The sequence below is a fragment of the Zalophus californianus genome, chromosome 13 (assembly GCF_009762305.2).
Source record: "Zalophus californianus isolate mZalCal1 chromosome 13, mZalCal1.pri.v2, whole genome shotgun sequence".
NCBI classification, from domain to species: Eukaryota; Metazoa; Chordata; class Mammalia; order Carnivora; family Otariidae; genus Zalophus; species Zalophus californianus.
This window is the reverse complement of record NC_045607.1, coordinates 27,178,653-27,194,746: the sequence shown is the minus strand read 5'-3', so window position 1 is coordinate 27,194,746 and position 16,094 is coordinate 27,178,653. Positions and strand designations below refer to the sequence as shown.

Genomic DNA, 16,094 nt, shown 5'->3' with positions numbered 1-16,094 from the left:
TGGAAGAGCAGTGCAGTCCTAAGCCATTGAGCTCAACTACCTGCTTCACATCTCTGCTGTTTTAGTATTTACTGGGCAAGTTACTTACCCCCTCTTTGCCTCAGTTTTCTCGTCAGTAAAATGGGAATGATAATAGTACCAACCTCATGGGCATGTTGTGAAAATCAAATAGGTTAATATCTGTAGTGTCTGACACATGGAATATGCTTGATGATATAAGCTCTAGTCTGCATGTAGTGTCACACAGTCACTAAAGCACTTGATAATAAAACATTACTTTGGTAATCTTTTTTCCTTAAGATTTTATTTATTTATTTATTTATTAGTTAGTTAGTGGTTGATTGATTGATCGATTGAGAGAGCACCCCCACAGGCCAGGAGGGAGAGGGACAAGCAGACTCCGCACTGAGCGGATATTTGTATAGTTAGGTTGACTGGGTTTTGGAATTGAAGTTTTCTTCATATTTCTTTTTTTTTTTTTTAAGATTTTATTTATTTATTTGAGAAAGAGAGAATGAGAGATAGAAAGCACGGGAGGGAAGAGGGTCAGAGGGAGAAGTAGACTCCCTGCTGAGCAGGGAGCCTGATGTGGGGCTCGATCCCAGGACTCCAGGATCATGACCTAAGCCGAAGGCAGTCGCTTAACCAACTGAGCCACCCAGGTGCCCCTTCTTCATATTTCTTAAAAAACTTAAGACCTACAAAGGCATTTCAGTTGCTCTTTTTTGCCATTGCCATTTGAAGGTTACTATTAATTTGTTTCTTATATTTACCACGATTATCTCTACAACTGTGCAGTTAATTTAATTTCTCCTGATTGTATTTCCTTTACAACTAATTTTTCATTTTTTCAGGTACGCATTTTAGAATGTCTGCAACATGGGAGGAATTTTTACATGCTTGAAATGAGTATTGGTGAGAATTCAATTTTTAAGATGTGTCATAGGGAAGATTTTCCCCTTTGCCAGTTGTGAAAGGGCATTAACAATGGTTTAGGGCCTGGTCCTAGCTCGGAGCTTTACTTAAAATCATTTAGTCCTGAAAACCACAGCACATGGTGTGGGGATAGTCCCCTCTACCTTACAATTGGGGAAATCAGATCATCTGGTCATATTTCTATTTAGAAGAAGACCTAGGATTCGAATCCAGGTTTGTGTTGCTTTGTACTGTGTTTCCTCTCTAATATTTGCTAGTGTATTTAGTATCCGTCTGATGTTGCCACTTCTGCTTTCTTCAGGAGCAACCTTGCCCCTACCTAGTGGATTCTCAGCATATAGCTTTCCACTGACATTTAAAGTGTTCTATCTCCTATCACTAGTGTCAGATAGAATGACATGAATGTTTTCTGGCAGTTTTGATACTTCGTCTGTTTATAGCTGATATTATACTGAGAAAGCAGAAAAAGAGTAATCTGGAGAAATGGGAGCCAGTGTTACTTTTTTGTTATTTCTTCCATAATTAAATAGCATTAATAGAAATCAAAACGAGGAAAACACATCGTAAGTCAAACTATTTAAAAATTGCATTATCTCCTTCCAACGCTTGTACATTTTCATGTACTGTCCTACAAGTTGTAGAGCCAGGGCACAGATATAATTTCATACCATGTTTTTAAATACAACTTTTTATCGTTATCATTTTTATATGTTACAATGAAAACTCTTCATAAGTATTTTTATAATTGCTTAGTATTCCATTCTATTTAACTATTTTCTGATAGTTAAATTTCTAATTCTTTTCTCATAATAGCACTGTACTGGACATCTTATGTGCAGCTATTTTAATGTTTTAGATTATTTCCTTGGGTTTTTGAAATGTATTGTCAAATTACTTTCCAAAAGTATCTAACCAGTTTAAATTGCTTTCAGTTTCAGCATAGTCTTAACTAGCGCTACCCGCCTTCACTTCTGAAAGTGTTTTTCAGTGGGAGCATGAGCCCATATGCTCTGGTTTCCAGAAACGTATTGTTAGAGATGTTGGCACTGTCTGTACTCATGTCTCCCATGACCACATAAGTTTTTGAGTGTCTCGCAGTAAGGTCTCAGACAAATCCTACTTGGAAGAATAGATTTTGTTAATATTTCTGAAACTTATTTAAATTTGTAATTTATTTTTCTTGTAGACTTATTAATAAACATCTTTGGGGAATCTCATACTATATAATATCTCTGGGAAAAGGAGCCAGCCTATGATGCAGTAGAATGCTTTTTAGGGACATGATCTCATGCAGGAGAGACAATAAGGATGTTTGCTCTAACATGATGTCACTCCAGTGGTAAGGGACCTAGCCTTGTTCATTCATTCATTAAAGAAATTTAGAGAGCCTGCTGTTTGCCAGACACTCTTCATCTACTGAGGATATAGCAGTGAATAAAACCAACAAGTCCTTGTCCCTAAGTAGGCAGTAAGGTGGGAAGAATGGTCATTATGTGTTCGGTCCCTTACAGGAAAATTCTATGCACATTTTTTTTAAAGATTTTTTTTTTTATGATTTGAGAGAGTGGGAGAGGGAGAGAGAGCACGAACTGCAGGGAGGAGCAGAGGGAGAGGGAGAAGCAGAGTCCCCGCTGATCAGGGAGCCCGACTTGGGGCTTAATCCCAGGACCCTGCGATCATGACCTGAGCCGAAGACAGATGCTCAGCTGACTGACCCACCCAGGCACCTCTCTAATTCTGATTTAAAACATAAATTTACTCAATTCCACCCACCCATTAGCTGTGTTACAGTCAGTGTAATCTTCATATTCCTTCTCCTTAGTCAGTATGGACTTCATGGGTTACTTCTTTTTTTTTTTTTTAATTTTTTATTGTTATGTTAATCACCATACATTACATCATTAGTTTTTGATGTAGTGTTCCATGATTCATTGTTTGTGTAAAACACCCAGTGCTCCATGCAGAGTGTGCCCTCTTTAATACCCATCACCAGGCTAACCCATCCCCCCACCCCCTCCCCTCTAGAACCCTCAGTTTGTTTTTCAGAGTCCATCATCTCTCATGGTTCATCTCCCCCTCCGATTTCCCCCCCTTCATGGGTCAGTTCTTACTGTGTCATGGAAAGGAAGCCAGATGTGAGTTAGAATCCTATACTGAGTACCTATGAACTCTTGCTTTAATACATGTTTCTAGTATAGCAGGGAATTTCAGTAAATCCATTAGCAGTCTGGAAACTGGCTGTCTTGTCACAGGGAGGTGGTGCAAAGTAGAGCTTTGGTCTTTTTCGTGTCCTTGGTATCATCAAGTACCAAAGAAATTCTGACACTTGTAGGATGTAATGGGGGGAAAATGAAGGCCATAAAAATGGTAAAATTAAAAAAAAAAGGTAGTAATTTCAAGTTAAAAACATTGCTCACCACTGATTCAGAAGAAAGACCAGTTAGAAGTACTGTTTGAGGATGGCAGACAAGGCTTGGATAATTTTGATTGTGTTTCATTGATGATGGAGGTAAAAGATGCTATTAGCTACGTTGCAGAGAAGGATGACCTTGGCCTCTGCTCACTAATTATCATGTGCTCATGTGCAAGAAAGACAGCCACTGAGGAGTCTGATGGAAGAACATCTTTGTAGCAGGACCACAGTTATTTATTTATTTTTAGGGCAGCTGGAGGAAGGGTGAAGACAAAAGGGAGATATCTCCCCATGATCTTTCTATTGCTGTGTAACTAAATAACTTACAAAGCGGCTCTAGTTGCCATTTCCCCCTTTTTTCTTCAAGGGATGAATGTTTGTGATTTAGCATAAAGTTCATGAACTAAGAAAAGCAGTTGGACACAGATGCCTGTATCTTTCCACTCAATGTATCTTATTACCTTTAACTGCCTGTTAAAATCATGCTTTTATTTTTACCTTTCAAATATAAATTGCCATCACCAGGCTTAGCAAATGAAACGGATTACTTATGGTAACTGTAAGTAGTTATGCACTCCAAATCCTTGAGAGAGCTTTCCCAAAGGGCAGGCAATGTCTTTCAAAATCCTATTACAGGATTTTATTTGCAGGTGCTATGAACAGAAGGCTGAAAGCCTCCATGTTTTATTGCTGCCCAACTTCATCAGGTCTGCTCACTCTATTGAAAACTGTGGCAAAAATGATACACATCAGCTCTTTTATTCTTTTGTTACTACTCTGCACAAATAAAAGCATATTGGGGAATTTAATGAAGCAGTATGTCCTTGGAGGGAGCTTTGAAGATTTGGAATGTATGACTATTTGTCTTTAATACTGGAGATTTTTGTGTAAAACAGACTGGCACGAACAAAATAAAGTCCTCACAGATAGCCCAATGTTTGCCACATGGGTAACTTAAATCACACAGGTACCTAGTAGCAATCACCTTGGAGATGCATTCAGTGACTACCTTAGAGGTTTTCTGGATGTGCCAAGGAGCATCCAAGACAATGAAAACTGTAGCAGAGCCATTGGAACTATGGAGCCAATTTTGGAGGTGGTCTGTTTATCCAGGCAGTAGAGAGACCATGATGTTCAAAAAAAAAAAAAAAAAAGGCAAAAAAAAAATAACATTGGGGAGGGGGGGATTTAATTATTCATCAAATTAGCAAACACACCCCAAGGAGGCATTCTGGGAATCTGTCCTGCACGAGAGGCCACATCTCAGCTTGCTTTGGCCTTCACATGCACCGTTAGCTTTTCACTGGAATCTGGGAAAGGCAGCATGGATGGAAAGGATGGACCCGAGCCGCAGAGATCTAGGCCCACACATCGTGTCCATATGCTTCTCATGAGGTGGAGGCTTCAGGTTACTGTAATTCCTGACCTACCAGTTTAACTCTCATTGCAGTCCTGTGGGAGTGTAGGCATGTGTCGATGACCTCTTAAGGATAATCTTGATTCTGCTTAAGTTTCTGAGCTTCCATACCTAATTATTAATGATAAATGCTTGTGCTCTACCTCCCGACTGATCAAAACACAGAAATATTGGGCAACTGTAGTTGTGAACTCCTGGCCCTCCCGGTGTTGGAGTTGATGCTGGCTTGCCCTTTCTTTTGCAGGGTGAACACCAGCCTTCTAGGTTGACACTTCGTTCTGCTCTGAATGTAGGAGAATACAGTCCTCTCTGGCTTACTCGGGAAATGACAAGGGAGCTTGTGGTCAGTGAGTGCAGCAGAAATTCCCAGCTGAAGCAGTTCTAGATGTATGTGACCAGATAGTACTTAGGAGGCTCACCAGTGACATCAACATGAAAATATTTGAGCAGCTTAGTAAATACACTAATTGTGCCAGAAAAGGAAGGAAAACCACTTTTCAGCCTGAAAAGACTGAAAGGCCCCTTCCTCACTGGAGCAACCCTAGAATCTTTAGTATAAAGAAATCTTGATACAAAGTAAAGAAATGGCTGATTTTTGTATTTTTAAACCAACTTAATGTTCTGTTTGTTGACGACTAAACATTTCTGAGTGGAATAATTCTTATTTGGCAGTCAGTATTTCCCCATCATAGCAAGTGAGAATTTTCAGTATGTTTTGGGCACAAAACACATTCTATTTTAGACACCAAAGGATCATTTTTCAGTGTTTGCTTCAGAATTTGTGAGGTAATTTCAACAGATCTCACAAATGTTTACTCAATAGTTCCGCATCTCTATCCCTGCATTACTTTTTTTTTCTTAAAGATTTATTTATTTATTTGAGAGAGCGAGAATGAGAGAGAGAGAGAGAGAGAGTACATGAGAGGGGGGAGGGTTAGAGGGAGAAGCAGGCTCCTCGCCGAGCAGGGAGCCGGATGCGAGACTCGATCCCAGGACTTCAGGATCATGACCTGAGCCGAAGGCAGTTGCTTAACCAACTGAGCCCTGCATTACTTTTTAGATGTCTCTATTTTGGCCTCACTCGACGATACCATAGTAGCTAATTTGTCTTTCTCTTATTAAACTGGAGTTCAGTGAGAGCAGGGGCTATCTTTTTTCTTTTTTTTTTTTTTAATATTTTGTTTGTTTATTTGACAGAGACTCAGCGAGAGAGGGAACACAAGCAGGGGGAGCGGGAGAGGAGCAGGGAGCCCCATGTGGGGCTTGATCCCAGGACCCTGGGATCATGACCTGAGCTGAAGGCAGCTGCTTAAATGACTGAGCCACCCAGGTGCCCCAAGGGCAGGGGCTATCTTACTTGGCTTTGAATCTTAGGTACATTGTGTGGCACTCAGTATTGATCTGAAGAATCAACAGAATCCCTTAAGAGTATTGTCTGAAAATCGAGTAACTTCTTAGTGTAATTGTGCTCTTTTCTGTAGCACATTTTTCATTATTTTCAAACCATGTCTACAAGGTCTGGCGTGTTAAGGAAAGATTCATAGCATTAGGTAATACTGGTACTAGATTAGTGTAAGAATCTTTTGGGAAGCTTCATACTTTTAATTAAGAGAAAGTCATACAGAGAGTAAGCATAGAGTATGAAAAGAGGGCTGGAAGCATTCAGTCGTTGCTGTTAGATATCACCTGGGTGTCTTGTGACTTCCTGGATTTTGGGTCCTCCTTGACTCTGTGTTTGAGACCCGCTTGTCTCAATTCTGGATTGTTGGTATTGCCTCTCCGATCTTTTCATTTCTTTCCGATCCTTCCTGCTTGGCCTACTTCGGTGAACTAGATTTACATCTGCCAGACCTTTTCCTACCCTTGGCCCACCCTGCCTGCCCTTTTTACTGCTGATGCCCTCCAGTGATACCTGATTTGACCTAACTGCTTATAACATATCATTTGTCCAAACCTTTGTGTGTTACTGTTAGCTGTAATACATTTACTCAACAACCATATTTTCATTAGAAATAACATGGAAATTTAGGTCATAACTTGTTACAGGGTTTAGTTCCTAAAAAATACACATCCCGGGCGCCTGGGTGGCTCAGTCGTTAAGCGTCTGCCTTCGGCTCAGGTCATGATTCCAGGGTCCTGGGATTGAGTCCCACATCGGGCTCCCTCCTTGGTGGAAAGCCTGCTTCTCCCTCTCCCACTCCTGCTCGTGTTCCTGCTCTCGCTATCTCTGTCTCTGTCAAATAAATAAATAAAATCTTTAAAAAAAAAATACACATCCCTACTACAGCATATCAAATTTACCAGAAGGCCTTGGCTTTAGGTATTAGGGCTCATAGTGAATGTGGAGTCTAGGACATAGTTGCCTGTGCTAAGACTTCTGTAAGAGATACGATGGAAGCTTTTCTTCCTCCTTCCTTCCCTCCCTTTCTTTCTTTTCATCTATGATGTGCAAAATGTAGGAAGGAATGTGAAGATATTAAACATTTTTCTTCCCTAACTTTAAGGATATGAATGTAAGAAAATATAAACATGAGATAGAGGTCAGGGGAGTCCGGGTGGCTCAGTTGGTTAATCATCAGACTGTTGATTCCAGCTCAGGTCGTGATTTCAGGGTTGCAAGATCAAGCCCTGCGTCCGGCTCCATGCTCAGCGCAGTCTATTTGAGATTCTTCCACTCATGTGCACGAGCTCTCTCTCTCTCCCTAAAATAAATAAATAAATCTTTAAAAAAAGAAACATGAGATAGAGGTCGGTTGTGGTCTGACTTAGAATTGTTTTTTATGGTCTAGTACTAGTATTATAAATGATAATTTTGCCTTCTAGATTATTAACCTTGTATAAGTAAAAAGACTATATAATGTGAATGTCATTGTACACATATATTCACACCCTTATCTTTTAAATAAAAAAAAAACTTTAGGGTGCTTGCGGCTCAGTTGGTTGAGTAGTTGACTCTTGGTTTTGGCGCAGGTCATGATCTGAGGGTCCTGGGATTGAGCCCTGCTTTGGCTCCCTGCTCAGCAGGGAGTCTGCTTGTCTCCCTCTCTCTCTGCACCTCCCCTCGCTTACATGCTCTCTCTCTCTCTCTAAGATAAATAAATAAATAAATAATAAAACTTTATTATGGAAGTTTCAAACTTTAATTTTATCCATTTTTGGAAATCTTTGTTTCTCTGAGTACATTGAAATTTGGTATTTTATTCTTTAAGTCTGAAGAATTTTTTAAGACTTTTTTATAGTTGAGGTTTGCTAATAAATTCTTAGATTTTGTTTGGAAATGTATTTCTGAGAAACATTTTTTTGGGGGGTATAGAATTCTGGGTTAATAGTGTTGGTTGTTTTGGCTTTTTTTTTTAAAGAGATTTATTAGAGAATCAGTGGGCTGGGGGAGGGGCAGAGGAAGAAGGAGAAGCAGACTCCCCATTGAGCAGGGAGCCTGACATGGGGCTCGATTCCAGGACTCGGAGATCATGACCTGAGCTGAAGGCAGAAGCTTAACCGACTGAGCCACCCAGGCACCCCTAGTGTATTGGTTGTTTTAAAAACTTTTTTTCAGTAATTTAAAGATGTCATTGCATTGGTTTTTTGCTTTGCGTGGTTTCTGACAAGAAGGTTATTTAATCTTTGTGCCCCGTCCCCCTCCACTGCCATCAAGATCTCTGTATTTTTGGTTTCCAACAGTTTGAATATAATATGTGTAAGGTGTGTATTGTGTGTATGCACACACGCTTATGTGTGTTGGTTTTATCCTGCTTGGATTCTCTGAGCTTCTTGGATCTGTGCTTTGATTTCTTTTGTTATAAATTTAGTAAATATAGCTGTGCTAATTTTGTTACAATTTTTGGAAAATTCTCAGTCATTATTTCTTCTAACATTTTCTCTGTCTCATTCAGTCTTCTTCTGGGATTCCAATTACACGTATGTTAGACCATTTGATATTGCCCTATAGTTCTTGGATGCTTGGTTGTGGGTTTTTTATTTTTTTTAACTCTTTTTTTTCCTTGTGTTTCACTGTTGGTAATTTCTATTGACCTATCCTTGAGTTTATTGATTCTATCCTTGAGTTTATTGATTCTTTCCTCAGCTGTGTTTAGTCTATTGATGAGGCTGACAAAGGCGTTCTTCATCTTGTTACCATGTTTTTTATTTTTAGCATTGCCTTAACTCTTACAGTGTCCATCTCTCTGCTTGAGTTTGAGGTCTCAGGTTTCAGAAATAGATTTTTCACTTATTTTCTCTGAACCTTGGTTTTCTCTTTTACAAAATAGAAAAATCAGGAATATATAATAATGACTCAGAATTGTTTTGAGGATCAAATGTGATCCATTGGGCTCATCTGTACCTCTCCCTTCCCTCGGTCTCAATCACTGTCACTAAGGGTTGCATGGTATGATAACTTTGACCCTATTTAATTCCTAAATTGAAAGATTCTGTGAAGGGGAAGGGAGCTAACATTTACTGGCAGCTGGTATTAATCTGTAGAATTTGAGAAAGGGATAAAAATCACATTTAACAAGTGCTTTTGTAAAACATTTTACTTTTGCCGGGTCTGTGTGGATTTTAATTGGAAGAAACAGACAGCATTAAATCCAGTTGCCACTTGGTTAAATCTGTTAAAGAAACATTAAAATTTTTCAACTGTTGGGTTTCTTGACTGGCTTGAGAAATGTCATGGCTCATAAAACATCTCACTCTCTTTCTCTGTGCATATAGGATTTTAAATAATTGGATTGGCTCCCAAATTTTGTATTGTGAGGAAAAACTAATGGAGTTTTTTGCTCCTTACTGACTGGTACAAATGAATGATATTCTCATTGGATTTGGCTTTGTAGTCACAGACCTGGATTCAAATTCTCGTTGCACAGCTGTAAAATCTTGGGCTCATTATTTAACTGTTGTGCTTGAGGGGTTTTGTTGTTGTTGTTTTTTATCTGTGAAATAAGGATACCTACATTAGCTGTTTTGAAGACATAATGTATGTAAAGAAGACATCAAGTATGTAAAGCTTTGGGTATAGCGCCTACTTAACAGTGATCAATGACTGATAGCATTAAGAATAGGAGCTAAAATGAAAATATGCCACTGTTAAGTCAAATTTTAGTAAAGAGAGTGGGAAAGGCAAGTTTAATATTCTTTTTTTTTTTAAGGTTTTATTTATTTGACAGATATAGTGAGAGCAGGAACACAGGCAAGGAGAGTGGGAGAGGGAGAAGCAGGCCTCCCGCCAAGCAGGGAGGTCGATGTGGGGCTCGATCCCAGGACCCTGGGATCATGACCTGAGCGGAAGGCAGATGCTTAATGACTGAGCCACCCAGGCGCCCTATCACTATTTTTTTTATATGTAACCCCTATCCTTTTTCCACTTCTCATCCCCAGTGAAAGGTTTTTTATATATTTGGTTAGAAGTGGCCCACAGTAAGTTGAATTGAATTGTTGAGATGTTGAATCTTTGTGTTTCTGGTCAAGAATGAAATCCCACTTTCTTTATGTTTTGGTGAGAATTTAAGCATTAAAAGCAGACTGTTGGTCTAAGGTAAAACTACTAAGACAATAGTTGTGGATAAATAAACTCAATCAGTTTATTTATCCCCCCCCCCCGACAGTTTAAAATAAACAAATATAGTATTTTAAAGTAGCTGTTGCTCTGGAAATTACCTTAGAGTAAATATAATGAATTTCAAAGAGGTGTCCAAATTCTGTGTTTGTAAGTAATTTTACTGTAATGGGTATTACTCAAGATTGAAATTACTTAATACAAAGAAACATTCTTTATTCATACTGTGAGCAACTATCTTCCAAAACACAGACCACAATACAGGCATTCTTACTTGAATAATACAAGGAATAATGTTAAATTATTTTTGTAGCGCTTTCTTTTTTTTGGTCATAATAAAAATTTTCACAAAACTGTCTTCCTGATCACAGATTTTTAGAGTTGGAAGGAACCTAAGAGATCCAATCTAACTCCTTCCTGCCACCCAGAGAGAGGAAGCAATTTATCTAAAGTCGTGTAGCTAGCTAATGACAGAACCAGGGAGAGAACAGAGCCCTTTATCCATTTTCCAAAGTGTTACATTCCTCTGGAACAAACTGCCTACTCACTCTTGGTTTTTTAATGCTAGTTAGAGTCTTGGGGTAAGGTTTTTCCCCATGACTCACTACTGCTCTTTTGTTTTCTTGTGTGGGTGTCTGGGAGCAAGCTTTCAAGGGTGGCGGGTTTTTTTGTTGAACAATTCAACAGTGTAAGGCACTAAACAAGGAAAAAGCATTTGTCTGGTTAGCATGTGAGGGATCAGGAAAGAAGGGTTGTAGCTCAGACTCTCTGCCCTCAACGTTGATAGGCAGGTATTTTAAAGTTGACTTTCCTAACCTGGGGTCTGAATTCCCTAAGGTTTTATGAGAATTATGCAAATAGATGCATAACTCCCAAGACGATGTTTACTTTTCATCAGGTTATCAAAGAGTACATAGCTAAAACTTTTTTTTTTTTAAGGGAAGTAAAGCTAATAAGCAAACCTGAGAACCAGCTCCTCACTCTTGCACTCTAAATACTAGTATTTAGTATTTAGTATTAGTATATCTAGTATTGGAGGGCTCTGTGTTATCTCCACCTGCCTTCTGCTTGTGTGCGCTTTCCTGCAGATAAGCCTTCCCAGATGGCTTCCTGATCTTGTCATGGAAGCCATTGGAGGCCACACCCTTCTTCTTCTTCTTTTTTTTAAAGATTTTATTTATTAATTTGACAGAGAGAGAAATACAGTGAGAGAGGGAACACAAACAGGGGCAGAGGGAGAGGGAGAAGCAGGCTTCCTGCTGAGCAGGGAACCAGATGCGGGGCTCGATCCCAGGACACTGGGATCATGACCTGAGCCAAAGGCAGAGGCTTAACGACTGAGCCACCCAGGCACCTGCACACCCATCTTCTTACAGGAACTTTTCCCATAGGTTTCCCGAGACTACCATCTCTCTCCCTTCTCGGTTTATCGTTTTCAGTGGAGGCTGTGATGCTCTGGAATTTTTGTTCATTAGAAAGCTTAGGAGTGTTATTTTAGTTACATTCTGTTTAAAAGGAATTTGTAAGATGATTCAAAAACCAAAGACTGTTTGCTATAAGAAAGAAAAATACAATCATGATTCCAGTCAATACTTTGCAAATTCACTTTTAGAATGCTTCTAGTTCTTTAGTTAGGGAATCTCTGTTTGATCTAGAAACTCTTTAAACTTTCCAGAAACAGAGTAAAGATCCATGGATGATAGTTTAGGAGTTACCCAGATTAGTCTGTAAAAATGTTTTAATTCAGTTTTTCCTTCCTGAATCTTATTAGATATAAAAGAAACTACCCCCGAATAGGAGTTCATTTTAATGGGCTTTCTTCCTAGAAGAGAACACATGTAAAGCACATTCTAAATTTGTTAGTCTAGCATCTGGACACACAAAGAGAAAGCTACCACTAAGATCGAAGTTGGAAGAATTTGTTCTTTTTTTATTTTATTTATTTATTTTAAGCAGGCTCTCCACCCAATATGGAGCCCAACGTGGGGCTTGAATTCACAAACCTGAGATTAAAACCTGAGCTGATGTAACAAGAGTCAGGCACTTAATCTACTGAGCCACCCAGGCACCCCTGTTTATTAATTTTAAAAAGCTCACACTGAGTACATACCTCGAATCCTCCTGTGTCATGGTAGATGCCGGGAAATGAGAAGAGGTCTCTTCCCTTGTGAAGCTCATGCTCTTCTGGTGACACAGCTCAACACGTTCCAATTCAGCATGCTAAATACCGTAATAGAGGTACCAAAAAAAAAAAAAAAAAAGCATTGCAGTCAGTACTCTGCATGGGACAGGGAGAACGGTGGGAGTTAGGGAAGACATCCCAGAAAGGTGGCACATATTCGAGTTTTGTCTTAAAAGTTTCAGTAAGAAACATGTCCAGCAAGAAGGAATCTAGGAGTAAGTGATATGTTTGTGCCTTCCTGATTTTAACTAAGTTTAACACTCGCCACTCTGTTACTTTGTCTTTTCCATTAGAGCTCTAAACGGGAATGGAAGCCGCTGGAGGACCGTAGCTGTACAGATGTGCCATGGTTGCTGCTTTTTATCCTCTTCTGCATTGGGATGGTAAGGATCCTCTCACAGAGCATCAGACCCCGGCGAACTCATGATCCAGGGGAATGATGCGGAATTGGTTTAAAGAGGGAGCTTGTTATTTATTTATATTTAACCCCTCCTGAAGTGCTTCTAACTGGAGGTCCTAGGAGACCATCAAAGCTGGTTATTTTTGTACCGTGCACTTCATTGGTATTTGGTACCCCTTGATACATGAGATAAAATTAAGAGCATTGGAACTCTGTCTCTTGTCCTAGATCATTTAAGAAAGCCAGACCATTCGACATGAATGTCTTTGAATTGTGATATTGATGGAGTGTTGAGCGGAGCACTGACCCAAGTCCTGAGCATGTATCCAACCCAGTCCCACAAACCTGATGGTTATTTTTGCACCAGTGTTCTCCGGGGGGATTTGGTGTTCCTTTATATACAATTAGAGTTTGTGCTAGAGGATGTCTACAGTGTTTCCAAATCTGACATCTTTTAGTTCTTCCTCCAGGGGAGGCTGGTTGCTCCCTCCTTCTGCCTATACTAGCCTCTCCCCACCCCACCCCACCCCCACCCCCAACGACACTGTGTCTGCTCTAAAGAGTGGCATGTCTGCTCTAAAGAGTGGCATCTTTCCATCGGAGATCAGGGACTTGGTGATTTTCCACTGGGTGTAGAGGATGAAGGAGCAGAGCCCCTGGTGCAGTGTCGGTAGGGGTGGGGGGGTTGCTTTTTCAAACTGCGTCCCCACCCTGTCCTGCAGGATTTCTGGCGCAGGCTTCAGGAACTTTAGAGCCACTGCTGGTGTGCTGGGCTGAGGGGTGGGGGAAAGGATGACAACAGTGCTTTTAAAGCTCGGTGATGTTGAGAGCCAGAGTCAGAATGGGCTTGGAAATCCTCCCCTGGTTCATCCCCCTCATTCTACATATGAAAAGCATCCAACCCAGAGATGGAAATGACCATGCCAAGGCCACACTGTTAGTTCATGGGAGAGCTGGTCACAGACCTGCTCTCCTCATTTCCAGGCTGGTACTCTCTTCTGCCCGCTCCTTTCCGCTTCCTCAAGGGGACTGTGCAGATGGGTATTATGCTCTCTTTCTTAGTCTTCACAACCAAAACACAAATACACTACCTCTAGCAGCCTTTTTTCACAAATGTATGAGTGTTTTTAAGCCCCATACCTCTTGTAGGGCTTCTTTAAGGCTAATCTTACTCTATGTCCTCTGCAACTGCACACCTCTCAAATGCCATTTGCAAACCACAGAACCACCCTAATCCTGACGAATAGGCATAATTGCAGTTTGTCATGGTCCCTACCGGTTATGTACCTGAAGAAAGGAAAAGAAAGCAGCCGACTTTAAAGAGATATCATAAATCAAATAAAATGAGGAGTATTCATTTTAAAGATAAGGACAGCTCAGTTTCATGAAACCTAAGATATTTAGAAAACATCAGAATACCCATTTCCTCACTTAGGACTTTGAAGATGTTGTTGAAGAGTCTACTTAGTTTAATGGAGTAGCTTCTGAAATGTGGTATGTGTGCCAAGTGTGGGAAAGATTTTTTTGCTAACAGAATTAGCACAACCTCTCCCTACTCCCTGAATTATCCTGGAGACAGACGGCAGCTGACCTTTCAAAATTATGTTTATAAAAACATGTACCTGCCATTCCAGGTGCTTTTGATTTTCTGTGATAAAATAGCTCAGGAAAGTGCAGTCATTAATGTTGATAGGCTGATTTAGGAGTAACTTAGAATAAGGAGCTATTTGTTTACTGACACATTTTAATGCAATGGTAATTAATATAATGTTGATTTCAGTGCCATGGCAATTAAGACCCACTGTGTGTACTTTTAAATATAGGCATAGTGGTATTTGTTTTAGAATTTTTTTTTTAAATGGATTACCCTTGTGGAGTTGAGTTGACCTCACATTTTGCCATGTGGAAACTGGAGGAATTTCCAAGTTCTGTTGCCTACCATACGGACACAGCAGTAGAGCAAAGTTTTTTGTCTTCTGTGTATTTGTTTTGTATGGTTTTTAAAAGTTTTTTTCTTTAGGATTTCATTCTGAGGTATGTTTCAGAGAAACATTCATCTCACGTTTGTTGAGCATTATCCTATGCTTGATGCTTTTGTTTGTATTCATCTCATTAAATTCTCCCAGTTACCTTATGAAATAGGTTTTCTCCCCAGCTTACAAACAAAGTGTAACAAGGGTAAATATTAGCTTGTCTAAGAATAGAATACTGGTAATATGTGGCAAAGGTAGAATAGGAACTGGAATACTCTTTTAACCTAGTGGCCAGGTGTCTGCTTCTTTCTGTCATCTCATGGCCAAATAGTCAAGCTAAATCTTTATTCACTGTCCTTACTTGCAGTTCTTTGCTCATTCCTTGATATCTATGCTTTGAAATAAAAATTGTAAGATCTTGTCTTATTTCATTCATCTCTAGCATTATATCTTTTTATTTACTCATGTTCACCTCTTCATAAATATTTGTACTTCTGTTTCCTCCCTTACGTTCCAGGTTTTTCCATGCTTGCCTTGTCTAGAACTTAGGGTATTTTTCAAAGCAAATTGCTGACAGCCTTCTTGAGAGCTGTCATCTTCCACATTTGAACTTTTATCAATATTCTGAAATTATTGGACATACATTTACTGTTCTAAAAAAAATTGCATGTAGCATTGTACTTCTAAATTTCTGTTTTCCATTAAAGTAGCAGTCAAGTTGTTCTACTGGACTAGTTGATTACATATCAGAATCAGCTGGGATTTAAAAATACTCTTTCCCGAGTTCCTCCTCTGATTCTGACTTAATCTCTGTTTCCAATGTTCAGTCAGGGTTGAGACTACTGTTTTAGGTGCCAATAAACCACTGAAGAGTTTTCTATTCTTTTTTCTTTTTTTCTTTCTTTCTTTCTTTCTCTTTCTTTCTAGAAGAGGAAGAATGGGGGAGGGGCAAAGGGGGGGAGGGAAAGAGAATCTTAAGCAGGCTCCACACCCAGCAAGGAGCCTAACATGGAGCTTAATCTCACAACCCTGAGATCATGACCTGAGAGGAAATCAAGAGTCGGACGCTTAACCGACTGAGCCGCCCAGGTGCCCCAACCACTGAAGGATTGTGAGCAAGAAATGATGTGACCAGGCTTATTAGAAAGATGGCCCTGGTAGCCAGTGTTACAGATGGCTTATAAAACCTTATGAAGAGGGACCTCTATGGAGGCTGACT

General features: G+C 39.8%; 1 protein-coding gene across 4 annotated transcripts in view; it reads left to right on the top strand.

Annotated features, from left to right (window-relative positions):
- SLC44A1 (solute carrier family 44 member 1) overlaps positions 1 to 16,094 on the top strand; it is a 197,130-nt gene that overhangs the window by 41,244 nt on the left and 139,792 nt on the right. For all 4 annotated transcript variants that reach the window (XM_027614815.2, XM_027614816.2, XM_027614814.2 and 1 more), the window contains exon 2: positions 12,796 to 12,885. In XM_027614815.2, the coding sequence (XP_027470616.1) occupies positions 12,796 to 12,885 (90 nt within the window). The remainder of the gene's footprint in view (positions 1 to 12,795; positions 12,886 to 16,094) is intronic.